The following is a 27,133-nucleotide window of genomic DNA, read 5'->3' as shown; positions in this document are numbered from 1 at the left end:
AGACTTTTAATATATGGTTGAACCAGCACCATTTCCTCCTCCCCAGTGTGACAACTAATTATAATTCTTCCAGGTGACCTCTTTGATAACTTAAAACTGCTTATCTAAAAATAATTATGGTTATGCTTTTATTGGGTTACTCTATATTTTTCCATTAACTTTTGCTTTAAGAATAGAACTACTGAGGCCTCCCAGTGAAACCAGACATAGTCCTCCCTGTCTGCATTCAAGACAACACAGTTTCTTTTTGGTAATCAAAATCCGTCACCCCCAACCAGTATAGTAACTTGTTTTATTTTATCTTTTTACCTGTGACTTAATGGTATAAGAAGCCCAAAGTAGCAAGGTAGCAATCTCTACCCTAATTTAATGGGATAATTGTTATGTCCCTCCATGGAAGCATTCTTTTCTTGCGAACTAATACTGATGGGAAGTTAAAAATTCTGTGATTGGGTTTTAGGTATGGGGAGTAGCTATAGTATAAGAGACTAGGCCTACGTTTTAGTTTACAAATCTATATAGAACAGTTATGGGGGAAACAGCATCAAATTGATTGGTTATTCAGAGCATTTACTTTGCTTGTACATCCTGTTGAACAACACGTCGGTCTTAGGCATTCTCTATAAGTTCACTCTCTATAAGCGATACCACTGTTCTGTGGTAGGTTTTGAGGCATGTGGTGAAATCACTAGACAAATTCATTGATGCACTTTTCTTAGTGACCTGGTCAGGAACACTGTGGTATCATTAGTGTACTGTGTGAATTAGGTTTATTTTTTTTTTTATTTATTTAAAAAAAACAATTTTTTTTTTAATGTTTATTTTTGAAAGAAAGAGAGAGAGCATGAGCGGGGGAGGAACAGAGAGAGAGGGAGACACAGAATCCGAAGTGAGCTCCAGGCTCCGAGCTGTCAGCATAGAGCCTAACTTAGAGCTTGAACTCTTGAACTGCGAGATCATGACCTGAGCCAAAGTCAGACACTTAACCAGCTGAGCTACCCAGGCGCCCTTCAGTTAGGTTTTCGATATATCTATGTATGATATGTTAGTTGCTTATGGGTTCCATAACACAGCAGCACAAACTGGGTGGCTTAACCAACTGAAATGTATTGTCTCACAGTTCTGGAAGCTAGTGTGTCAGAAGGGTTGATTTTCTTCTGAAGGCTTTCCATTTCTTTTTGTTCCTGATGGTACGCTGGAACTTTGGCATTCCTTGGCTTGTAGATCCTTGCCTTCATTGTCACATTGCATGTTCTTTGTTGACATGTCTATCTGTAAATTTCCCCTTTTTTGTAAGGATACCAGTGGGTAGGGTAGGGTTCACCCTAATTTTAACTTCATTATGTCAGTAAAGACCCTATCTCCAAATAAACACATTCTGAGGTGCTAGGGTGTTATTTATCACATGAATTTTGGAGGGACACAGTTCAACCCACAACTGGTATTGCCAGAAGCAGGTAGATAGGAAAGGCATCTTAGAGTAGATTTCTGTTACTGTCCTTTCCATGATGAAAGGGTCCAGTGTAATCAACTTGCCTCCAGACAGTTGACTGACTCTCCCAAAGAATAGTGCTATTGTCAGAACTCTTTGTTGGCCTGTGCTCTTGGCAGGTTAAATATTTGTTGGTAACAGTAATCAGATAAATCTTGGTGTGGGACCATCTTGTTGATCTGTATACACAGCCTCTATTCCTGTTTCCATGGCCATTTGTTTATAGACCGAGTGATCAAGCATTCAAGTGGCTGTGTTGTTATTGGTGTTCACAAAATAGATCATCTTGTCTTCCTCATTACTCAAAATTTCCTCTATAGTAGATGCACTTTGATGAACATTCCCAAGGAAAACTGTTGCTCTTGCATTCTGTTCTCAGAAAAACTCCTGAGAAGTTCAACGGTGCACCTCTTTCCCAGACTTCTGGTCACCAGTCTTCTATTCTTTTTTTAAAAAAATTTTTTTTTAACGTTTATTTATTTTTGAGACAGAGAGAGACAGAGCATGAACGGGGGAGGGTCACAGAGAGAAGGAGACACAGAATCTGAAACAGGCTCCAGGCTCTGAGCTGTCAGCACAGAGCCCGACGCGGGGCTCGAACCCACGGACCGTGAGATCATGACCTGAGCCGAAGTCGGACGCTTAACCGACTGAGCCACCCAGGCGCCCCACCAGTCTTCTATTCTTATTCTCTTCCTTAGCTCCTGTCCATCATATATCATAGCTCTCTACCCCTGGCCACCTCTTTTTATACAAAGTGGATGGTAAGATGTACTGCCCAAACCTTTCTTAAATGAGGCTAAATCATTTAACCTCATTTGTTTGTGTACTTCACTTTGGGCTTCTTCTAATAGTATGTGAACTCTTTGAAAACCAAGTTCAAGATTTTCCCCTCACTTTATCTGATTGTAAAGAATTCCCCAAATGCCATAAATCCTGTTTGAAGGAGGGGCAGAGTAAAGCAGAAGTAGGTACAGTGGGAGCCTGGGACAGCTGCAGAGGCAGCTTATTTGTTCCTCCTGAGCCTGCTCAAGTTCAGTTTCAAATCTCCCATTTTCACTTAATGATGGGTTGCTGCTCTTCATACTCAGTTTTAAGGTTGGTGGGTGAGATAACCAGATCACATAACAACTCAAGTCTCATGGTCACTTGACGTGCCATGATCAACCATTCTGTTCCTATCAGGACTCCCTTTCAAGCCAACGATTTTTTCACAAAAAGACATCAGTCCTTTCTGCTTTTATTAAATCTTTTTTTTTTTTTTTTTTTAATGCTTATTTATTTATTTATTTGAGAGAGAGACAGGCAGACAGACAGCATGAGCAGGGGAGGGACAGAGACAAAGGGAGACACAGAATCCGAAACAAGCTTCAGGCTCTGAGGTGTCAGCACAGAGCCAGACACAGGGCTTGAACTCACAAACCATGACATCATGACCTGAGCTGAAGTCGGACGCTTAACTGAGACACCCACGTGCCCCAAGTCCCTTCTGCTTTTAAAATGTGAATTTGTTCCAGTGCAGTAAATACGTTAAACAGCAATTTTAGTATAACCTAAATTTTATGTTATTTATGTGCAGTGTTGTTCGTGAGAAGTACTAGGTGAACACAGAACACTGCACCCAGCTGCACTGAGCCACATAGATTACATAAAATGCACACACCCCAGACATGTACTGGCTGCCTCATTTCACCATGCTTATTTTCCCACAAGGCTGTGTTTTGCTATTCTTTCACATTGGTGAACTTTTCTATTGGAAAAACACCCATTCAACATCCCAAACATATTAAGCAATTTCATTAAAAAATATCAGGTAGTACATATAAGAAGGTTTAAGTATTGAGGAAAAGCTTGAAATAAATGTTTGGGAAGGAATGAGAACATGTGCTATATCCTGAGCCACAGGCATAAAGGAATGCACATTGTGGAGCATCAGAGACAGTGCCCCAAAGTAATATGGCTGGACTGTCATCATATATTGGGAAGTCATAAAGAAAGGCGTAAAGAAATAGAAGAAAAGGAAAGATTGTTGAGCATCTGAATTAAAGACAAAAGTGAAAAAAGTCAGGAACAACCTTTTCCGTATAGATCTTTTTTTTAAGAAAATAAGTGTGTACTGTGGAAGTAGCTTCTTTTGGTGCCCGTAGTGGTTGCTTTAGTAGCTGCAAATAGTGCTACAAATTCCTAAGCCATCGGGTGTCACACAAAGCCATGAGTGCAGATGGGAAAGCTGCAAAAGAATTTTTGAGCTGTGATACAGAAGTAAACCGAAGAAAGCAACTATACATTGAATTAAACTCAAATTTCATGAAACAGATATTTGTTATGAATGCATGCCTCACAGATCCCAAATCTGAAAAACGGAAAACAGGAATTAAGGTTTTGAAACATAGCGTTACTGTGATATTCACTACTAGTGCCAGGTAGAGACTCGGAGCTGAAGCCAGCAGTAGTTTATCACTGACCAGACGACGCTATGCCTTTTAAAAGAAGTAAGTCAGCCTTAGAGTTCACTACTGGTACAGGAAAAATGGGTGGAGTGCCCAAATCTGCAGTGATACTTTTACTTAAATCTCTGTTGTAAGAGGACTTTTGCAAAAACAAAAACGAAAAGACTTAAAACCCCTTCTAATGCATCAAGCCTCTCTCTCTACAAAAACTGAACTCAGCCCCGTTTTTTTCCTTCTTTTTCCTCAAAAAACCACCTGAGATAGCCTTGTGATAAATTTATGATTACAGCATTTATGGCTTATTGTTTAAAGTGAGTATTTACACTAATTGCTGTTATTGAAAGTGAGAATGCAGATGTGGTTATAGAATTTTGGAATAGATTTAACATCAGAATTTCATTAGTACCATTGTAAAAACCTGGAGTGATAAGAGCATTTGTATTATGTGTGGTGGAAAACTCTCCTTACCTTGATTTGCAATTTTGAAAGATTTGATTCTTACAGAGAAATTTTGAAAACTCAGAAAAAGGTGTGTTGATTGAGGAAAGAAGGTTGGATTTGAGAAAGTAAAAAGTGGAGATGTTGAAGAGATAGGGTCCCGCTGATGATCTAGCCACAGAACTCTTGTAGTAATTTGCTCCTGATAGCCATGTGGATACAGAAGGTAATCATGATAATGATGGTGAAGACTAAAAGGCTACACCATGACAGCTTAACACATCAGGTTGTCAGATGCTTTAAGTGTTACTGAAAACAGTTGTGCTGGTTTGAAGATACTGGTTTTAGTACTGAATACAGTAAGAGTCCTAGCATCCAGTTGCATTTAGAACCTTACAGACGGCATTAGTATGAGAGGAGGAGGCTAGCAAAGGAGCAGAAATGTATTTTTTTTTTATAATTTATCATTTATATTTTCAGCCAGTATAGCAGAGGTAACACAAGGATAGTGAGCCGTGCTGTTCCATAGCTGGCGTTAAGAAATTTGTTCATTTTCAGATAACCTTTTTTCTACCGCTTCACAGTAACTCACAAGCAGTCCTTCCAGTGCTAATACTCCCAGGCAGACTTCAGTTTACATTTATTGTGGTATTTATGCATTTCTTAGCCATTTAATGTGTGTGAAATTGTGCTATCCTGTTTCAAGGATCCTTCCTCTTTTTTTAATGTGTCACTGATGAAGTTTTTGAATGTTGTGCCTCTAACACGATTTTTCTGAAACACTAATTTTTTATTTTCCTGATTTTGCACAGTGCAGTAATTTTGGAAATGGCATATATTATATTGATTTTCTTGTGATTGGGGCTTTTAGAGACTTCATACAGCATCCTTATTAGCCACAGATTCTTTGAGAATCATTGCATCTACTTGGTCGTGACACCCAAGTGACAGAGCACCTTGTAGTGTATCCTGGACCTCCTACAGAACCTTCTCAATCTTGGCCTCATTCATAACTGACAGTGTTAAGAGAGCTAGTTCATAAACAGATTAAGCAAAGAGGCCGACCCCGACCGATTGCTCTGCTCCTTTTTAGAGTTAGACAATATGTACCTTTTCTGTTTCCTTTTTTTTTTTGAACGGCATTTGCAGCATGCCCCAGATTAGACGCCCCCATAAAATTCATGAAAGTGGTGTGGTGGTTCCCAGAATTGGGGGGGAGGGGGCGGTTATTTCCTATTCTTTGGCCTGCATGTGTCTTCCTGAGGTACCCACTGCTTCCTGCTTACCAAGTCCAGTTAGTGATGTCTTCAGTGTAGGTGATTAAAGTGATATTCTGTGGACTGTGCAAAACTATCAGTCCTAGAGTACCATATTATGAAAGAGCAGGAGACCCCTGAAGACTGTGAAGGTATATCTATCCCTGACCCTTCCCAGATGAAAACAAATTGCTTTTGCTTGTCCTTTCTAATTGGGATGGGGCAGTGGGTGAAGAAGCATGATAGATTTTAACTGCACGGTTATACTGATTTGCTCCATTAAAAATACCATATCTGATAGTAACTGCTACAATTGGGGTTATCATCACCTCTATGTTTATGATAACTAAAATAATTCTCCAAAACCCATCATCCAGCTTTTGTATAGGCCAAGGAGCCACAGTACATTGGGATGGGATGGTGATACCAGTTTCTGCAGTTCCTTCAGTAACATGGTGTTGCTGCTGTGGCTGATTCTACTTGTACTTCTCTTCTTCCTCTTTCTTCTTCTTCCATTTACCCCTCCTCAGTTTTAGGGACTTGAATTTGTCTCTTTCCTGCGAGAATGGCCCTTACTCTCTGGGCCAAGGAGCTAACATGAGATTACTGCCAGTCCTAAATATGCCTGTTCCAACTCTCCATTCTGGAACAGGAAAAATAACCACAGGATTAACTCATAACCCTACAGCCCACTGAGACAGAGTTAGGCCCAAACTCTTTGTGTCACTGGTGTAACCACTGGACTACATAGGTATATGTCCCTGCCGTGTGGAACTTTGTCACATTTCTGTGTGCAAGAGAGGTATCACTCACAATTTTTAGTATTTGTACTTTGGGTAGTGAAAAAAAACCTAACAATTGTTGGATAAGGAAGGAGGTGAAAGAAAGCATGAGGCTGTGTTTTTCTAGATCTTGTTTGTGTAGCATGTGGTACAGTTCTAAGCAGAGTTAGGTAAATGATTTTTGATTGACTAAAATATAAGATTTTTCCTACACATGACCCCAAGAATCTTTTTTTTTGCTTAAGTGTGGAATTTTAACCATTTTTTTTAAGTGAAGTTAAGTGACAAAAGAAGAAAGTGATTATATGAGTAACACTGATTATTCCCAGATTAATGTTTTGGTTTCACATAAGTTTCTATCATTGTGTTACTTTTATATTGTGGCTGAACAATTAATATTTGAGCCATTCTATAAATCAACACTGAAATAAAAGTAACTTTTTTCTCTCAGTATTTGAAATTTGTAGGGAGGTATAAAATTGTGAGCATAGCTGAGATATTTGAGTCATTTTCTTTTACTTGCCATTAGGTCGGAGAGACTTCAGTATACCTGGATTATTTAGAGTAATTTGAGGAACATTCTAGTCTTTTAGCAGATTTATTTCGAGTACTGTATGAAGTGTGAGTTACTGGATATGCAGTCAGGGTCTTGCATTTTGTGATCTTAAAGCAGCAATATCCTTTACCCTTAAAGATATAAATTTGTCAGTTTTCACAAGAACAGAAAGAAACATTTTTGGATTCTTAACTGAATGTGGTAAGTTCCAAATCAAGTCAAAATATAAATGTAATTGTCTTAAGACTTAACGTTATAGGTGATCTCCTTAATTGTTTTTTTTTCCCCCATTAGGGAGAAGAATCAAATGAGTCTGCAGAATCTAGCAGTAATTGGGAAAAACAAGAAAGTATTGTATTGAAATTGCAAAAGGAATTTCCCAATTTTGATAAACAGGTGGGTAGTCATGAAAAGATTTAATCAGTGTGTATTAAGTGTTTGAAACAAAATAGTGTTTGCGATAAGCTGTGTAAAATCTCAAGATGCATTTTACATTTTTCTAATTTAATACTCTTTTTTATCAGTATTATAAAATACTTTCATACTACTTGTTAATTCCTCACACTGTTAACTGTATCAGCATAACAGCCATAATAATAACAAACATAACCTTAACAGTTGTAACTCCTGTATAAAATGTGAATATTTAGAAAACCAAGTTAGCTGTTCGCATTTTTCATATTCTTGTCCTTTAAATTTCTCATTAAAAATTTTAAAGGGGTGGTTGAGTGGCTCAGTCGGGTAAGCATGTGACTCTTGATCTCTGCTCAGGTCATGGGCTCACAGTTTGGTGAGTTTGAGGCCCATGTCAGGCTCTGCACTGACAGTGTGGAGCCTGCTTGAGAGTGTCTCCCTCCCTCTCTCTCTGCCCGTGCTCTGCTCGCTTGCTCACTCACTCTCTCTCTCTCTCTCTCTCTCTCAAAAAATAAACAAATAAACTTAAAAAAAAAAAAAAAAAAGAATTTTAAAGTGTCGGGGCATCTGGCTGGCTCAGTCAGAAGTAGGTCCGACTCCTGATCTCAGGGTCGTAGATTTGAGCCCCACACTTGGTGTAGAGATTACTAAATAAATAAATAAATGAACTTAAAAAAAAAAAAAGAAATTTACTTATTTTGTTTTAATTTCTATTTTTTTTAGAGAAAGAGAGAGCACACATGTGTGAGTGGTGAGCCAGGGAGAGGGGCAGCGGGAAGGAAAGAGAGAATCTTAGGCATGCTCCACACTCGTTACAGAGCCCGATGCAGGGCTGTATCCCACCATCCTGGGATCATGACCTGAGCCGCAATCAAGAATCAGTTGCTCAGCTCAACTGACTAAACTACTGAGGCACCCCACCCCCAGAAAAGAATTTTAAAGTGTAATATTACATCTTGGTACTTTAATATTCCATAAGCTTTGTTTTACTTGTTAAATAGTAAGAAGAATTTCAGAGCCACGCATGCCACTGGTAAAAGTGCCTCTGTTTAATCACATAAGTGTATGTGGAAGCACATTATTTGTTTAACATTTAGAATACATTTACACTTGCATTATTTTATTCAGGTATATGCACAGGTAGTATTTTGATGAGCTAAATGCAAAATCTTGTTCTGTTTGTTCTTTACATGTGTTGAAACTGTATGTTTTGAAGTTGGCAGTTTGTAAAAGCCTAACTGCATGTTAAAGTTTGAGCAGATATTTTTGATCCTCAAGTTTTCAGAGCACTTCATAGGGAGAGGAGAAATGCAGAAAAAGTCAAACTGCTTTTCCTTTGAAGACTTACGTATTCACCCAAGTACATATACACAGAAAGTATCTGTAAAGCAGCATGAAAACAGGTGTGAAATAATCAGCTATGAATTTTTAAGTGATTGACTTATTTTTAGAAGAGTATACAAGTTCTACAAGTTGCTAATTTTAGATTTTTAACAAAAAGATCAATGACTTATTTCTAGGAACTAAGGGAAGTACTCAAGGAACATGAATGGATGTACACAGAAGCTTTAGAATCTTTAAAAGTGTTTGCAGAAGACCAAGGTAACTAGCTCCTTTGTCATAGAAAGCACATACTTCCCATTGTATTCTGTATTTTGGTATATAAGAAAATGGTAAACCTATGAGCTAATAAGCAGTGAATGGGATTGCAAAAGATACTGGGAATAATGATGTAAAAAGTTTTTAAATGAGTAGTTTCCATATGTTAATGGCACTATAAAATGAAATAGAAAATATTTTTTTCTGTTTAGCTAACTTTTTTTTTTTAATAGGGCTACTTTTAAATTGCCATGTATTTTTGAGCATAAAAGAAACATCTTTTTAACATTTTAACATCTCTCAGGATGGATCGTATGATTGCTTGTGTTTTATAATCACTGAAATATAGGTGCCCTAGCCTGCCCTTACATGAATATCAAAAGTGCACCACTATCAGAAACCTAAAAGACGAATATCACTGGCATGGAAGAAAGTCCCTAAACCAGTATTGGAGCACTTTTAACTTTCAGAACCAAACAGTAGAGAAGTGGTGGAGAAGAGTTGAATGTTTATTCACATCCTTAAGCAATAATCAGTTAGATCAGCTCTTCATAATTTCATAGCCAATTTAAAAAGGCCAGTACAGTGGCATTGGGGTTTTTTGTTTTCATTTTTTAATGAAGTCTTCTAAGAAATACCCTAGTATGGGTGCTCTTCATGGCACAGAGAATTGATAGTCTGCGGAAAGAAGGAAGCCACCAAATCACCAGTTCTGAGTCTGAAGAATGATTCAAAAGAGATAGATTGTGAATGTGGAGAATTTAAGGAATACTTTATCCAATTTATTTTTCCTTTTTTTGACATATGCACCAGAATGAATGTATAATAATGTGTAAGTCTGAAAGTTCTTTGAGTCAGTAGAACAAACATCCTAAACAGTAAACTAACATGTTATAGGCTAACTGGTAAGAGCTAACAGAACCTCTTCAATCACAGACATCTTAGAAATCTATGGAATATGATGGATAAACCAGCGAAAAAGTAGCAGTGCCTTTCAGTAATGATATATTTAAATAGGTGGAGATGGCAATGGAAAATTAATATAATAGGAATGGTTTTAATTTAGGGTGAACATTGTTTTTGCTATACCCACCAGTGTTGGCATAGAGATGGGGCTGCTAAGTGACATTGGGGATATCTTGTGAATATGCAGCTGCCATTTATATTCTCAGGACCTTTGTTAGAAAATGGGAGTTTATATTCGGTTTTTTAAAACTTACCACCTATTTTTTTAAACTAATTATTTCAGCTCATTGTACGACTTCAGATTCTACTTCAGTATTTCTCTTTAAAGTATATCAAGATTTAATAAATTATAGTTGAATTCTGTATTCAAAACGACAATATCATGTTTAGGTATTTTTTTATCTTACTTGAAGGCTTGTATTTATATCTTTCTAATTTAATTATTTTTGTCTACCTATATAGATATGCAGTATGCTTCACAAAGTGAATTTCCAAATGGAAAAGAAGCTTCTTCAAGAAGTCAGAATTATCCTAAAAATTCAGCTAAAACAAAACTGAAACAGAAATGTTCCATGAAACCACAAAATGGTTTTAATAAGAAACGTAAAAAAAATGTATTTAATCCTAAGAGAGTTATTGAAGACTCTGAATATGATTCGGGTTCTGATGTCGGCAGCTCACTAGATGAGGACTACAGTAGTGGTGAAGAAGTGATGGAGGATGGCTATAAGGGTAAAATTCTTCACTTTCTTCAGGATGCTTCAATTGGTGAACTAACTTTGATTCCTCAGTGTTCTCAGAAAAAGGCTCAGAAGATAACTGAACTCCGGCCCTTTAATAGTTGGGAAGCTCTGGTAAGGCTACATTACTTTTTTTTCCCCTGTCTGTGTGTGTATATATATATATATGTGTGTGTGTGTGTGTGTTTAATTCACAGTACCGTTTATAGTCAAGGTGTCTTCGGCCCAGGGAAGCATAGATGGGTCGCCTCATCCTGTGTAGAGTCAAACATTACTTTCATTGTAAGCCAATAGTATTTCAAATAGTGTCATATGACCTAATTTTGAATGAATTAAGGGGTGATTTTCCTGAAAAAACCCAAGCTGATTGGCTGGGCATACTGTCACTCATTCTTTTGCATAGAAACTTGGTTCATTTCACTGCAGAAGAAGAAATTAGAGCTTACATTTAGGAAGGAGTCGTTTGCTAGCCTGTTCTGATCTGTTACTGCTGAGACTCCATGCAGAAAGCAAGAATGTGGCAGAAGTTTTACTACAGCTACTTGAAGAGCAATAGCAACGTCCAGGGGAGCTCCATGATTCAAATACCAGCCTCAGTGTTTTATGCTTCACCTCAAAAGAAGCAATTCTTTATTTTCTTTTTCTTTTAAAAGTGACAGCTCAATCTCTAACATGTTTTTCTTGGTTAAACAACACGGCCATTTTATGGAGTGTAGCAGGCTGCAAGCGTTTTTTATTGGAAAGATAGTGTGTGAAGCCTAGAATTCAGGCATTAGGTGAAGGGAAGGCATAAGCAACTGGTAAGTACACTTTGCATGATCATTTTATGGAATTTGATCTATAAACAAATGCTATCCAAAATACCTGTATTTTGAGTTTTGTAAGTGTCAGCAGTCAGCAAATCTTACTCATACAGAGGAATAGAAGAACTCTGTCTTTTAAATTTTGCCTTGACTTTTGTGAGAATGGGGGCTTTTATATCATGAATTGTATATATAGGCCCTGCTGTGAAAACACTGTGGATGGTTTTTTACAGCTTTAGAAGATCAGCTGCCTCTTGAATCTTTATAAGTTTTAAGGAAGTTTCGTGCTCTATCTTTGGGAGGAAAGTTGCTTTTGTGATTAATTTTATACTTGTGACAAATCTGTAAGAGCTAAGTTCCCTTAGTGTCTTTAAAAGTGGCAGTGTGGGAGGGTCCCTGAACAGTGGTTCTAGAAAGCATTTTTTAAAAAGTTAAGATATTTGAAAAATAAAGAAACAATATTGCTAGTATTTCGTAGCTTAAAAAAAATAAAATAAATAAAGCCACTCATTTTGCCTGCAGCCTTTGCTTTTCCAGAGAACATCTGTCAAAGCAGGCCCTTTCAAAACTTGTTCGGCTTTGCCTGAGTGATTATTTGTTGAAGTATTTGCTGAAGGGCTTTCTTGTTCTTCTTTTCTTCCTTTTCTTCTTTCTTTTAATCTTTAATGGTCTCCTGTGTTATTGCAGAGTCAGCTGCTTGGGCTTGTTGGGATTCTAATTTATTTCATAAGGAATGCAATTATCTGCAGCCAGTGTATTTAGTAACTGTAACTACTTGCCCAAATATCTTATAGTTAAAGTAAATTATACCGGACTTATATGTGCCAGATGCTTTCAAAAATATTCAAGTTAACATGTAGAAAGCATGTTTCCCCCACTAATTAATCGGCATAGTTTAAATTAGTCTCAACATGAATTTTTTGTAGATTATGCATTACCTTTTTAAACCCCCTGTTGCATCTTGCCTCCTCTCTAGAAACTGAATGCAAAGACAGTATTTATTTGCTAGCCATTTAGTTAAATGTTGGTTATTTTATGTAACAGTTACAAAGTAAACCTGCTATTTCAGCAAAAACAGGACTTTGCTGTCCTGAAAAACGTAGGTAAATGAAGAGTTTTTGGAAATGAACAGTTAACATTGGCACATCCATGTATATGAGCTTTGAATTTTAATTTGCGTGGAACTTTTAAGCTTCTACTTTTAGTCATTTTAGAATTTTGAATGTGACTGATTTAGGGAGCAATTTTGTATCTTAAAATCATCAAAGATAAAGTTAATATTACATACACGGTACTACAAAGTTGTATATATGATTTACTACTTTATAGCATGTGAACTCTTAGCATTATTGTTGAAGCTATTTAATCTTAAGGACTGGGGAATTTGTGAGAACTTTAAGAGTCATTACTATTTCATTTAAAAAGGCAAACTGAGCCAACAAATCAAGTACACATATGTTTTAATTATCATTTTTGCTAAAACAAGTCTACAACATTGGTAGATTAAATGTAATCATTACTGTTTCATTGCCTTATTAGAAAAACAGTTTGTGAAAATTAGGTTAGCAGTGCCTTTTAAAACAAAATGTGGGAAGTACATCATTATGACTTTCTTGTCAGAATTACACTTTTTAAACATTAAATGTTGTAAGATATTCTAGTCACCCTTATTTTTACATGAGAGTTTAACAAAATAAGTGCATTGTTTACAAGGGTGTTTATGTTCGCAGCTTTATGCCTGTTTTCTTTGAACCAGAATTTATTGTTTGCCAGATTTCTTCATAATTTTTCTGTGTTTTTCTGCTTTAGTAAAGGATGTGTTTATTGTAAGAATAGACTTTGGAAATACAGCAAGCCAATGTCAGTTTAAAACATGCTGTTAATGTGGTAAAATTGGTATTTTAATTGCCATATTTCACACATTTGATGGCATCAGTTCACCAGCCACTTACTGAGTTTGTGTCTATTCTTGTGCAGAGTATGGTGGGGACTGTTGTCTGTGATAATCTTATTATGCTGCATCTTTTATACCTTAATCTGAATAGTAATGTGTGCTGACCAAAGGAAGATACCTGAGTAACTCATTCATGAATAACTCACCTTAAAACTTCATCTATGCATCTGTTCTTCCTTAACATTTAGGTCAGTGTAGATGCAGTTTTCCTTGATCGCTAACCATGCAACCCAGGTTTTAGTTCATGCCAAAACCCTTCATGCTCATTGTACTGTTCTCAACTGCTGGTAACTTGGACCACGGGTTTTCTTTTCTGCTTTGTTTTCCCAGTGGTTATTGTAAAATGTCTGCTTAAGTTTGTCACTTAAAGCATGGTAATGCCTGTTCCTTCCTTCCTTATAGGGTCATTTTCAATAAATTATGTTTAGGATGACTGTATTCCGGCTTTATTTTTATTTGCATAAGTTTGACAAACATTTATAAAATGTATTATAAATGCATTTTGAGTACTTCGTCAGCTGCTGCCAGGTATTTATAGCAGTGAATAAGATTAGGACTCTGTCCTCAAAAATGTTACTTCTTAGGTAGGGAGTTAAATCTGGCCTTAATCCCTCCCTTCCTGTAGAAATTAAAAGATAACTTGTATTGTAAGAGTGACACACTGTGGCAGGAGAGAGGTACTTCAGTATGTGGCTTTTTAAAAGAAAAAAGTCCCCGAAGTGATACTAGAGTCTTTTAATCAAAGAGGTGGTAATCAGGGCCATATTGATGTTCTTTTTTTTTTTTTTTTCCACATAATTATCCAGCAAGTAGGAATTGCTTTTTCCCCCCTTTCTTCCACCTGAAAAAAAATAGCTTTATCATATTTTTTGGAGGAATAATTTTTCTTTGTCTAAAACAATACCTCCAAGAACAAAGAAGGTCAGGTTAGCCAAAATTCTGCCAAAGATGCCCACCACTTAAGGCTTTGTTGAGCATCTTATTTGTGCACCTGTTTGTGTATTTCATATTATGTAAATAGGACCATATTTTCTATGCTCATCCATAACTGTAGATTTTACTAGTAGATCCTGCATTTACAGAGTCTCTGCATTTCTTAAAGCCTTTTGTGGTGAGGTATTTTGGTGAAGTATTTTATAGGATTATTAACATGCCTTTTGTCTTCAGGAAACAGTCATTTAACAGTAGAGTGTTCTTATACATTTCCCTAAGTGCCAGCTCATCTCTCTCTCTTTCTCTTCATCTCTCCATCTGTCTCTCTTCATCTCTCCATCTCTCACTTTCTCTTCATCTCTCCATCTCTCCATCTCTCTCTCTCTCTCTCTCTCTCTCTCTCACACACACACACACACACACACACACACACACACCATTAATAAAGATATTATGGAATTACGTATTGAGATTTATTTAAGTTAATATAATTTTGAAGATCATTTTTTAGTATCTACATTATGACTTTGTAAATGCCTTTCTTAGCCATGTAGTATATTACATGATTACTTTTTTTTCCTTGCTTAGCATTTTGTTTTCTCTAGGTAATAGTGGTCTTGGTTTTACTTTGTCCAGTTTTCTCTATATTTATTATTTCAAACTTTCCCAGCTGTCTAAATTTCCCCTCAGTTTTAGACACTTCAGGTATTCCATTTGTATTTCATCTTCCTATAAAAAAAGTCTCATCTGGAATCTTAAGACCTCCTCTGGTTTAGACTGGTTGGATTATAGGCCCGCTATTCAGCTGTGACCTTGGTATGTTATTTCCCTGACATCCAGAGGAATCCTTGTTGTCTCTTGTGTGTTGGATCTCTTCTTCCTGAATTTCATGCATGCCTCTTTATTCTCTTGGTTTTGTGAGTACATACTAGGAGGTAACAGGTGGGGGAATAATATAGTGGTGCTAGATCGCCTGATTTTGAGTTCCAGTTGTGACATTTCTAATATTTATCTGACCTATAGCAAGTTCTTATTCTACATTTCTTCATTTGTAAGTTGGGTGTAATTATGGTACTGACCTTTGGGAAGTCTAAGGGTTAAATAAATGCCCATTCAGCTGAATTCTGGTTCTTAGAAATGTTAGCTGTAGAGATCCACAATATTTTGCTCTGGAAGTGTTGTATATATTTCTAGTGAAATGCTAAGAAACTGTTGTTTTCTTCTTATCCTCCATATCAGTTATAGCCATATCAAATGCAACTTTTTTGGATCAAGAACAGTTTTTCTTTCTGTACTTTAAGCTGCCTCGAGGCTTTTAAACAGATTTATGGCTGGTTACAGTACCCACAATATATTAAGATGACATTTTTTTCACCCTCCCTTTGTGGTAATTTGACAAAGGTCTGTCCAGTGGGATATAAGCAGAAGTATATTGTGACTTTTGGAAAGTGCCCTTATAGGATCCCTTCTTCCTGTTGACTGAGATGTCAGTATGATAGTAGGAACCCCATGTATTGAGGATATGAAGCAACAAAGTAGAAAAATCCTTGATTTGGGAACCATCATGTTGGATCTGAAGTGTTTCCACAGGTCTTCGTTTACATGAGAGAGAAATAAACTTGTTGTATTTAAACGCTTAGTGTTTTGGATTTACTGTTACTCATAACTGAACCAAATCCTGACAATTTCATCTTTCAGTGAAACCTTTTCCTTGAAAATCTGATGTTTTACATTCATGGACAACGTACATTACTGGGTAGATTTAAATTCTAAACTGGCAACAATAATTTGGACCATCTCCGATGTTGGTTGGCTTAAATGGGAGGAGAGGTAGGGACAGTAGGAAGTCCCAAGGGAGGTAAATTTTGAAATTTTGACTTCAAAAATAACCAAAATGTCAAGCTCATTTAAAAATTTCAGTAACCAATCAAACTGATACAGCTTGAAGTAAGAGTTACCTTTTGCACTCTCCTCGATTTCCTCTACAAGAATTTCAAACATAAAAAATTAGAATAAGGTAGCAAAGCCCCATGTCCTCAGCAGCAGCTTCAGTTTCTGGCTGATATCTGATCTTGTTTCATCTATATCCTCATCCACTTTCTTCTGTCTCATATTATTTTGAAGCAAATCTCAGAATTCATTTTATCCATAAAAATCTAAATATCTCAAAAAAGATATTTTCCCTAAACAAAACTAACTACATTGTCACATCTAATAAAAATCATCAATAATTCCTTAATGTTAGGAAATATCCAGAAAGAAAATGTCTGCATTCAGTGTTCAAATTTTGTTTCTCATAAATGGTGTAAGTTTTTTTGTTAAGTAATTTTGAATTAGAATCCATTAAATAAGGTCTACCTGCTGAGATTGTTTGATATCAGTCTTTTTTTTTTTTTTTTTTTTTTAATATTTATTTTTGGGAAAGCACAAGCAGAAGGGGACCAAGGGTCCAAAGTGGGCTCTGTGCTGACTGACTGAGCCACTCAGGGCCCCATTGATATCAGTCTTTTAATTCTCTTTTAATCTGTAGGTCCCCCACCCATCTATCTTTCTTTCTTTCTTTTCCTATAATATCTTTGGTGAAGGAACTGGATCATTTTTTCTACAGTTTCCCAGTCTGGATTTTTCTCCTTCTGGCTGTTTCTTTTTTGTAATGTTAGTTTATTTCTTCTCTAGATTCTGACGTAATTGAATTGATCTTCTTTGGGCCAATGTAGTTCTTTCTTATTTCTGGCCTTATTACTCTGGAAGAATTTTCTAGGTCCTAGATTATATTAGTCTCTGAGAAAAGTGCCCATGGAGTTTTGTACTTTCCCTCATAATACCAGTTATTACACTTAAAATTATTGGTTGCATATCTTTCCCAATGACTATAAACCACATGAAGATAGGGACTGTGTCTACATGCCAGGTACCTTCACCAGCTAAGCTAATATTTGCCAAAAAATTAGAGAGCAGTAAATGGTAGTTGTTTACAAAAAAAATGTTTTGTTTTTTTAAACTTTTAAAAGGTCTTTTTTTTTTTTTTTTTTTTTTTTTTTTTTAATTTGGGAGGTACTAATTGTAGTGAAAAGAAAACAGTATGGACTTTGGAATCTTATCGTACTGTGTGACCTTGGAAATTGTACCTTGGTTTATTCATCCAGAATTGGTGGGTTGATCTGGAGTTATTGTGAAGATTTAATGAGTTAGTGAATAAAAGACATCTAGTAGTTTCTAGACCATAAAAGTTACACAATATATGTTCTTTATTTCCTGGTTATTCTTGTTCTCTCACAGACATATGCATCATAAACATATACACTAACACACACCCACAAAAGACATGAGATTGGTTTTAGGCCTATAGTTTTGGGGTTCCTTTAAAAATATATTTAATTGGGGCACCTGGGTGGCTCAGGTGAGTGACAGACACTTGGTTTGGCTAAGATCATGATCTGACAGTGGCAGGATCAGCCTACATCAGGCTCCACACTGAGCTTAGAGCCTGCTTTGGGATTCTCCCTCTCCCTCTTTCTCTGCCCCCTCCCTCTTGGTGTGCACACGCTTTCTCTCTCTCTCCAAATACATAAACTTTAAAAAATAAAAATATATTCCTTTTTTGTTGTTGTTTTGTTTTTTTGAGAGAGAGTGCATATACTCGCACAAGCAGTGGGGAGGGGCAGAGTGAGAATCTCAGCAGGCTCCATGTTGGGGCTCAATGCTGGGGCTCCATCCCACCAACGTGAGAGCATGACCTGAGCTAAACCAAGAGTCCATGGCTCAACCTACTGAACCACCCTGGTGCCCCAATAAAATATATTTTAATTAAAAGTTCTTTTTTTTTTTTTTTTTTAATTTTTTTAATGTTTTATTTATTTTTGAGAGAGACAGAGTGTGAGTGGGAGAGGGGCAGAGAGAGAGGGAGACACAGAATCCGAAGCAGGCTCCAGGCTCCAGGCTCCAGGCTGTCAGTACAGAGCCCGACGTGGGGCCCGAACTCACCGAACCCACCCGACCGTAAGATCATGACCTGAGCCCAAATTGGAGGCTTAACCCACTGAGCCACCCAGGTGCCCCTTAATTAGAAATTCTAATAGAACCTCCTTAAAATCTTCATGGCACTTATTCTAATATACCCTGCTGTTTATGTGTAAATCCTTTCCTTGGAAAGCACAAAATGGGAGATCATATTGTGATTATTAATATTGTCCATGTGAAAATGTAAAGTAGTATGCAAATAACTTTGTATTTCACAGTGCCATTTTGCGAAGTGCTCAGTTGTGTTTTTTAATCCTGCAGTACAATAATAACATGGCTTTAGAATAGATTGGAAATTTTCTTTCCAACTTTTTCTATGTTAGATGTGAAAAGTGCTTATTATAAACACATTTTAGTTAAATTATCATAGTATATCTTGTATTTCTATTATTTTAGCTTTTCTGTGAACTTAAATATACTGTGATCACAGGGATTATTTAGAGTTGTTCATGTGATTCTTATTGTAAATAGGAATATGCTGAGTAAATAAGATGACATGAATCAAAATCATGTGTAGTTTTAACACGTAGTTTTACTCTAGTTTCCTTTATTCATTTCTGGATTGTGGGACATTTCTTTTTGTCCAGCCAGGTTGTTAGCTTTGTAGACAGCTGTGGGCTTTCTGTTATTCTTCACTAAAAATATTTTTTTATAATGTTCTTCAGGATATTCTTTTCAACTATCTATATAGAAAAATTCTAATTCTTTTACAGCTTTTACATGATGAAGTATTCAGTGTCTTCTTTAGAAAAAAATGCAAATACATTTTTGAAAGAAATTCTTTGAGCTTTCACAGAAAGCCATTTATACAAGCATATATGTATTGAAATTGACTTTTTAAAAAAGTTTTACCAAATTACTGATTGGTCATAGTTAACTTTTGATTCATGCGATATTTTTCCAAGCAATAGTCTCAGTTTAGGAACAAAATTTAAGTGACAAATAATAGTTGGAGTTTTGAAAGCTCGAGGGGTGATACTTTGATGATAGATAGGGAAAAGTATGTTTTAGGAAGATTAATCATATAGTAATATGTCATAGGCAGGGAAAGTGATGAAAATGGGGCAAGATATCAGGTATGCAATTATACAATACTATTATTTTTGGTAATGAAGACGAATCTGAGATTTTGAAAACAAAACTTGATAGGAGATGTTAACCATCACTTTAGAGTTTCTCCTATAAGAGAACATCCACTAGGTTCAAAATAATAACTAGCTTGAGATTGTGCATTTTGGGGGAGAAAGATATGTTTATTTCAGCATGGTGAGTTGGAGGTGACAGGATTTATCAAAGAGAAACATGGAAATTCAAATGTAGACATGAAGAAAGAAACAGGTTCTCTTAGCACTTGATTAAGGTCATTAGTAAAATATTCAATGAACAAATTGTCTTTTCCTCATGAAGAAAAATTGGTACTGGATTTTTATTTACTAGATCTGAACTGTTAAATTATTTTTCTTTTTATGCCATAGTTCACAAAGATGTCCAAAACTAATGGCTTATCAGAAGATTTGATATGGCATTGTAAAACACTGATCCAAGAAAGGGATGTAGTTATAAGGCTTATGAACAAATGTGAAGACATTTCAAATAAGTTGACAAAACAAGTTACCATGCTCACTGGAAATGGAGGTGGATGGAACATAGAACAACCCTCCATTCTAAACCAGAGGTAATATTTGTTATACATACCTATTTCTTATTTTATCTCACCTGTATAAAAATTCAGAACTTATTTCTGTATTGTGCCTAGGGAACTTACATGTGGAAGTTTTATGAAAACTAATGTTAAAAGGGAAGCCCATAGTTTCCTTTAATGACACATCAGTGATGCAAGAATTGTTTTTTATTGATACCCCTTCCCCCCCGACCCTGCCAAGGGTATTTTACTCCATTATATCTTTACAGATTAGAGGGAGGAATTGTTATGGTCTTATATAACCTATGTTTTCCTTGTCTGATGACAGATGATTTCATATATAATCACAAAAACTGGAAAGGTGGTTTTAGCTACTACCCCTTTACACAGTTTGGTGCTTCAGAAAATCAGCTGCTTAATTATATCAGTGATAAAATTTGTCCTAGCTCAGTTTCTTTTTAATCATAAATAAAATGAAATTATTAAAATATACTGTATCTGATTTAATATTTTAAATGCTTTCAAAAGCCCAGAGTTATTAAATCTCTTTCTGGAGTAGAAACATCACTAATGACAAGGACACTTATTAAATAGATTATATAAGGAAAGGTTATAAAAACTATATTTCCCAAAACTGCTAGTGTCAGTAAAATACCTTTTCAGAATTCTTACAAAAAAGCAGACACTGAATTATTTTCAGTAAAAAAATTTGTACAACAACCAGTACATATTAAAATGGCATTTTATAATTGTGATGCCCCCAGTTTGCATGGTGTTGGGATATTGGGATGGAAAGATTATTTTGAACTTCCTTTAAAAGTTTATTTTTAAGTGGTTTGGGGACTCAGAACTATTCAGGATACTTCCTTTTAAAGAAATGTATAAAATCGTTTACTGTGATAATATTTATAGTGGCAAAAACATGGAAACAATCCAAGTTCCTAAAATCAGAGAATAGAATGAATTATGGTATGAATAGTTAGAGTGGATTATGGTATATCCATAGTATTCAGGAATATGTAATGTTAAAAATGAGTTACATTTGTTCAGAATATTTCTGATAGGTATTTAATAAGATTAGCACTAGGTACTAAAATTAATTACCTTGGTGATTTTATTTACTTCTTCTAGTCTTTTTCTAGTCAATGATCAAAGCATATTTGCTGATCATTGGTTAATTAAAAGTCAAGATACGGTTACTGGCCTTTAATAGTAAGCTACAATCTTTTCTGTGCCCTTCTAGGGTGCTATGGGATGGTGTAGGGAAACGTGATGCACTTCCCACAAAGAAGCTCTTTTCTCTGTTGCATAGAAAGAACTATGGCCATGTCAGCAAATTCATCTCCTAAAAGTGTAGTTGGAGCTGCTCCTTCTTGTTCTACAGCATTGGATATGGGGAGTTCTTCACTCTACAAGACTTACCCAGTTGAGTCTACTTTATCATAATTTGGATTTTAAAAAATCAAGTGCTTTATTGCATCACTTGAAAAATTTCTCTCTTAAACCCACATCCACAAAGTCCTGTTACTTGTAAATAGTATGATCAGGTAATACACTGTCCTTCCTTTATGCTGAGGAATTTTCTGATGAAGTATTTAATAGATGAGAAAAATTGCTCTTTTTAAAAAAGTGCTCATTGGCTCTAGCCCGAAATAGAACTTCTAATACCTGTGTAGATAGTTTCTTGAGAGTTCATGTAAATGCACTTTTAGGGGGTGAAATTTGTTGTCTTGGTTTTTATTTTTAGCCAAGGTAAGAGTTGCACAAGCAGTTTTACTTGGTATACTGGCCAGGCATCATTGCTGCTGAGCACAGAGACAATTAAAGTAGTTTTCTTGCCTTGGGAAAGGAGTTATTAGCATTGGAGGAAAATGTCAAACCATCCTGATGACTAAGCTACCCTGCTTTTCTTAACAGAACCAATTCTTTTAGCAAAGTTTACGTTGAAGCAAAATTATGTTAACCATTTATTATTACAAATTTGTATTAATTATAACAAAAAAGTTGCCTTTTAGAGATAAAGGACATATAGACATACCAAAATCCTTATTAAAAATAAAGTCTTTGCAGAGGGAAATAAAATTTCTTGCGTGTATCTCAAAGCTCAAAACTATTACGTTCATAATTTTTATTTTAAAATGTCAAAACTAAAGATACCGAAAGTTAAAATATAATACAGTGAGGGAAAAGAGAAAAAAAACCTCAGTATTTTTCCCTTTTTATTCCTACTGTTAATGTAGCCATCTCTCAAACTTTAGCAGTTGATCTAAAATATATTAGCTTTAAATTGTTTTATCTGAAAAGATTTCTCAGATGTTCAATATAAAATGTATTTAATTATATGTGTCCTGTCTTTTCTGGGCTAACTCTACCAGGTTACTCTGATTTTGTTTGTCCTCAATTTGATAGGATGGTTTCCTATCATGTTCTAAACAGTTGCTGTGAAGCCATTTGACAGTGATGTGGATACAGATCAGTACTGCAGATGTGACTTGAGTAACTCCAAGTGCTATGATGTAAATATTTTAGCCGTTTGGATACTACCGTTAGTGCAAACTAATGTTGTGGTATTGTCATCAGCTGTGTCACACTTAGGGACTATAAAGCTTTTGGTCAGCTAGTATCCCTAATCTTATTTCATATCAACTGCTTGCAACAAGTCTCTCTAGACTATTTCTGCATTTTGAACTCACATTTAGCATATTATTTCCATTTCAAGCTTATCTCACCTTTCAAAACTTTGATACCAGTTTCTCCCAACAGGAGATTTAAACCCAATTAAATTTTCACTCTGAAAATAAATCCTGACTCTGGAAGGATTTTTTTTTTTTTCCTCCTAACAAAGCAAGTAACTTCAAAATAACATGCTGCCTCATTTTCTTTCATGGTCTCAGAAAATCTTAAAATCATTTTTTTTTTCTTTAGTGAGAGGTACCAAAAGATATTTATGGTCTGCTGATGAGAAGAGAGCACTTAAACTAATTCAGAAGGCTTGGGCAGATTACATTTTTATCTATAAACTGGTGTGGGGGGGTTATATGCAGTCATGAAAATTCTTAGAAAACGATAGAATGTCAAAATAAATAGAAGGTGTGATTGTACAGCATCTCAATATTAGATCCTGCTAGAGAAAGAATATAGCTGCCCTATTTTAAAAATTGGTCATAACAAATTGGATTTAAAGCATCTTTGTCAAAATTGCATTTTCATTGATCTTTTTGCCTTCTGAAGAAGGGATCTGTTGACGGGCAGCACTGTTGGGATACTAAGCAATAAAAAGTTATTGGAAGCTTAGATAAATCCAGTAGAGGAGCGTATACACAAAAATACATATGTGTGTATACACATACACAAGCACACACATTGTATTTTTAAAACAAATATTTCAGTATAACAAAGCTATTTAGTATCTTGATCAGAAACAGCCAGCAGAGCTGTTTTGTGATATGGATGAAGCCATTTTTATTTGATTGAAAAATTCTATATAGTAGATGCTTCTCAAAACTCCTTCATCACTTTTTAAAGTTTTATGTATAGTGAAGAGTATTTTAACAGTTACACTAGTTTCTCAATATTTCTTGGCTATTTGTGATAGATCGATGTTGGGATAGCATGCTTGGTGCTTTGATGCATTTATAAATGACGTACTTTGCCCACCTTATGAAGTTTCATCATTTTCATAAAGTATGAACCTTACATGTGTGGGATGACTAAGGCATCAAGAGCGGCTCAAAAATAATAAAGAACTCAGTTTTGACCATAGAACGGGTGGGTCAGGAGGAAAGAACTTTTTCATGTTCTGTTGTTGAAGGGCTGAGCTCTGGATCAGACCTAGATTGGATTCCGTCTCTGCCACTGCAGTACAGTGCATTTGTATAGCTATATGACCTTGGGCAAGTTACTTCTCTTCTCCTAGTCCCAGAGATCAGCTCATCTCTAAAATGGGGATAATAATATTACTGCTTTATCATTAGATTATATGAAGTAATCATGCATGTCACGCCCATAGCATTGTGTCTGGAATAGACTAAATATTCCAGTATGAGCATTTACTTTCACCATTGTAGAAAATTCATTTGGATCTGGAAATTAAAATATCTATGGTAATATGTTTTATTTATTATTACTTTTGTAGTGGCAGTTGAAATTACATGATCAGGAAAACAAAGACTTTTTTTTTTTAAATGAACTGTAAAGATTTCAGCAATATTGCTGAATTTTTCCCCACCAATGCTTTTATTTTTTTTTAATGAGAAATGTTTTATAGATTGCATGCCCCACAGCTGAAACATAGATTTATTTTTAATTTTTTTTAATGTTTATTTTTGAGAGAGAGACCAGTGGGAGAGGGGAGGGGCAGAGAGAGAAAGAGACACAGAATCCAAAGCTGTCAGCTTCAGAGCTTTCAGCACAGAGCCCGACATGGGGCTCAAACTCATGAACTGTGAGATCATGACCTGAGCCGAAGTTGGACGCTTAACCAACTGAGCCACCCAGGTGCCCCGAAACATATTTCTAATTTAAGATGTATATCTTTCTACCCTACCTCTTTTACCCCATTCTAATTAAAGTCTGTTGATTTTAGAATTTGGCCCTTTAACCATTTTATTATACCATAGCTGTGTTCAGACTCCTTACCTATGTGCAGATAGGATGTGTGTAATAGGTAATAAGGGGAGAGGATAAAAGCTGGAGGATGAAAGGTGTGTCTTTATCCTAGCTTTTCATGTTAATATGTATTGTGTGCTGACCTAGGGAGTATAAGGATAAACTTTTGAGTGAGATGGACTTCCTTAGTTAAAATCTTAGCCATCCATAACACTTTGTAGCTATGCAGCCTCAGGCAGATTACTTAGCATCAGGTTTTTCATCAGTTTCAAGTAATGATAAAAGGCAGTCTTAATGGATGTTATAGGATTAAATGAGGTGGTGCTTGAAAATGCTATTTGTGTATCTGTATGTAATAGGTATTTAGTAATAATTGCTATTGGTTTTTAACTACTTGAACTTTTAGAAAAAAAATAGTGTTTTTATTGGTAATAGCCTTCCAATATTACCTTCCAAAGAAGTTATTTCCAAATTATGTGTTTCCAAATTAAATGAGATTTTTGACCCTTGCCTGCTACTTTCACTTTTTGATGCTCATTGATGTCTCTCAAATTTATATTCATATACAGTTCAAAAACAAATACATATATATGCCTTCCAGATATACATACCACTGACATTAGAGGTGACTGACACTCATTCAGAAAGTGTTTATTCAGTCAACCTGGCAAAGAGGCAAATTAAGCTTGTGTTGTCCTAATACTTGAAGTTCCCTAATGTGGTATAATTCAAATCCATACAATACCATTTTCTAGTATATATTAGGTTAGTAATATGTTATCATGGTTAATATTGTGATCAGTTATGGAATTAACTTGGTGGCATTACATTATGACTGAACATGGAAATATTTTTTGTAATTCTTAAAGCCAGAAAAAGTAAGTCAATACAAAATAAAAGTTGAGAAAATAGAAGAAAATGCATTGTGTTTGGGGCTCTTTTTTCTTAACTAAGTGTAAATAGCTTGTAAGTTAAAAGGTAAGATTAGACATGGGTATTTCAGTTTTTGTGTGCATTGTAAACTTAAACCTCATGTCATAAAACTAGTGGAGTATAAAAGTATAGAAGTATAAATCTGTAATATTTTGTAACTCTCTTTACCAGTTTGTCACTCAAGCCCTATCAGAAGGTTGGTTTGAATTGGCTGGCACTGGTACATAAACATGGACTTAATGGCATTTTGGCAGATGAAATGGTAAGTAGTACTCTATTTCTAGGATTCATCATTAAAAGGCCTTCTTGCTATCATTTAAAAAGTAAAATTTTCCCTTGACCCCTGTAGTTAACTGTTCTCACATCAGTATTTTATTACTCCAGTCACCCCTTCTAATTTTCTAGCACTTCTCTTAGCTCTGGCCTCCTCATTGCCCCTCAAAATGAAAATGGGCTCTACTTTCTTTCTGATTATCAAATTAATATATATGTTTTAAAAATTAGACGTTACGTAAAAATTCCAAAAATAATCAAGATCCCTCATACTCCTGCTGCCTTGAAATAAGTACTATTTTGGTGTATATCTTTTGAGATTATTTTCTTCTGCAGGTGTGTGTTTGTATGTACATACACAATATGCATATGTATAATACTAAGATTTTGTTTTATGTGCTTTTCTATAGCTACTTTGAAAATTCATAGAGACTTATAAATAAATCCACACATTTATCAGCAACATCATTTCAGCCATTTTTTGTTAGCTGTCTCTGAGTTTCTGTGCACCACTCCCCACCCCCACCCCCACCCCCGCCCCCATCACATTACACCCAGTAGTTCAGGTATTGTCACATAGAAACTTGACCTTTAACCTTAATGTCCTTCTTCTGTTAAAAAGTTTATTAAAAATTAGTCCTGTTCAGTGGAGAAAATGCTTATTAAATACATATGTATTACAGTGTATATTACATTTTCAAAATAAAAATTAACAGTGATCCTTATTCTGTAGTTAGCTTCTAGTAATCTTTTGTACTTTAAGACTATTCCCACACATACATTATATTATCATTATAACAAAGATGCTCTTTATCTGATAGAAAACAATATATATGCAGGATTTCAAATAGTTATAGAATTAGATATAGAATATAGAACATTACAGTTGTGGAGAGCTGGACTTGAGAATCAAATCTGGGTTTGGAACCCAAACCTTTGCTTTTCATGGGCTAATCCTTACCGAATGGCCTAATCTCTGCCAATATTAATGAAACATGAGTAATTTCTGTATCTTAAGATTATATTTGGCATCAAATGAGGTATAATATGTGAAACTGTTTTTGTAACCTGTAAAACACAATATCTATAAATTAGTGTCTTGCCTGGTTTGCTAGGGCTCCCATAATAAAAGACCAAAGAGTGGGTGGCTTAAACAACAGAAATTTATTTCTCACATCTGTGGAGACTAGAAGTCTAAGATCAAGGTGTTGGCAGATTTGGTTTCTCCTAAGGCCTCTAGCCTTTGTTTGCAGATGGCCACCTTCTTGATGTGT

The 27,133-nt window shown here is 35.6% G+C and overlaps 1 protein-coding gene across 5 annotated transcripts in view; it reads left to right on the top strand.

Moving 5' to 3' along the window:
* Positions 1–27,133, top strand: part of SMARCAD1 (SWI/SNF-related, matrix-associated actin-dependent regulator of chromatin, subfamily a, containing DEAD/H box 1) — a 78,103-nt gene that overhangs the window by 32,699 nt on the left and 18,271 nt on the right. For all 5 annotated transcript variants that reach the window (XM_042935878.1, XM_042935874.1, XM_042935876.1 and 2 more), the window contains exons 7-11: positions 7,269–7,370; positions 8,909–8,990; positions 10,416–10,807; positions 19,879–20,078; positions 25,758–25,848. In XM_042935878.1, the coding sequence (XP_042791812.1) occupies positions 7,269–7,370; positions 8,909–8,990; positions 10,416–10,807; positions 19,879–20,078; positions 25,758–25,848 (867 nt within the window). The remainder of the gene's footprint in view (positions 1–7,268; positions 7,371–8,908; positions 8,991–10,415; positions 10,808–19,878; positions 20,079–25,757; positions 25,849–27,133) is intronic.

This window comes from Panthera leo, chromosome B1, assembly GCF_018350215.1.
Source record: "Panthera leo isolate Ple1 chromosome B1, P.leo_Ple1_pat1.1, whole genome shotgun sequence".
NCBI lineage: Eukaryota > Metazoa > Chordata > Mammalia > Carnivora > Felidae > Panthera > Panthera leo.
The sequence above is the reverse complement of the archived record's forward strand: the minus strand, read 5'-3'. Positions and strand labels throughout refer to the sequence as shown.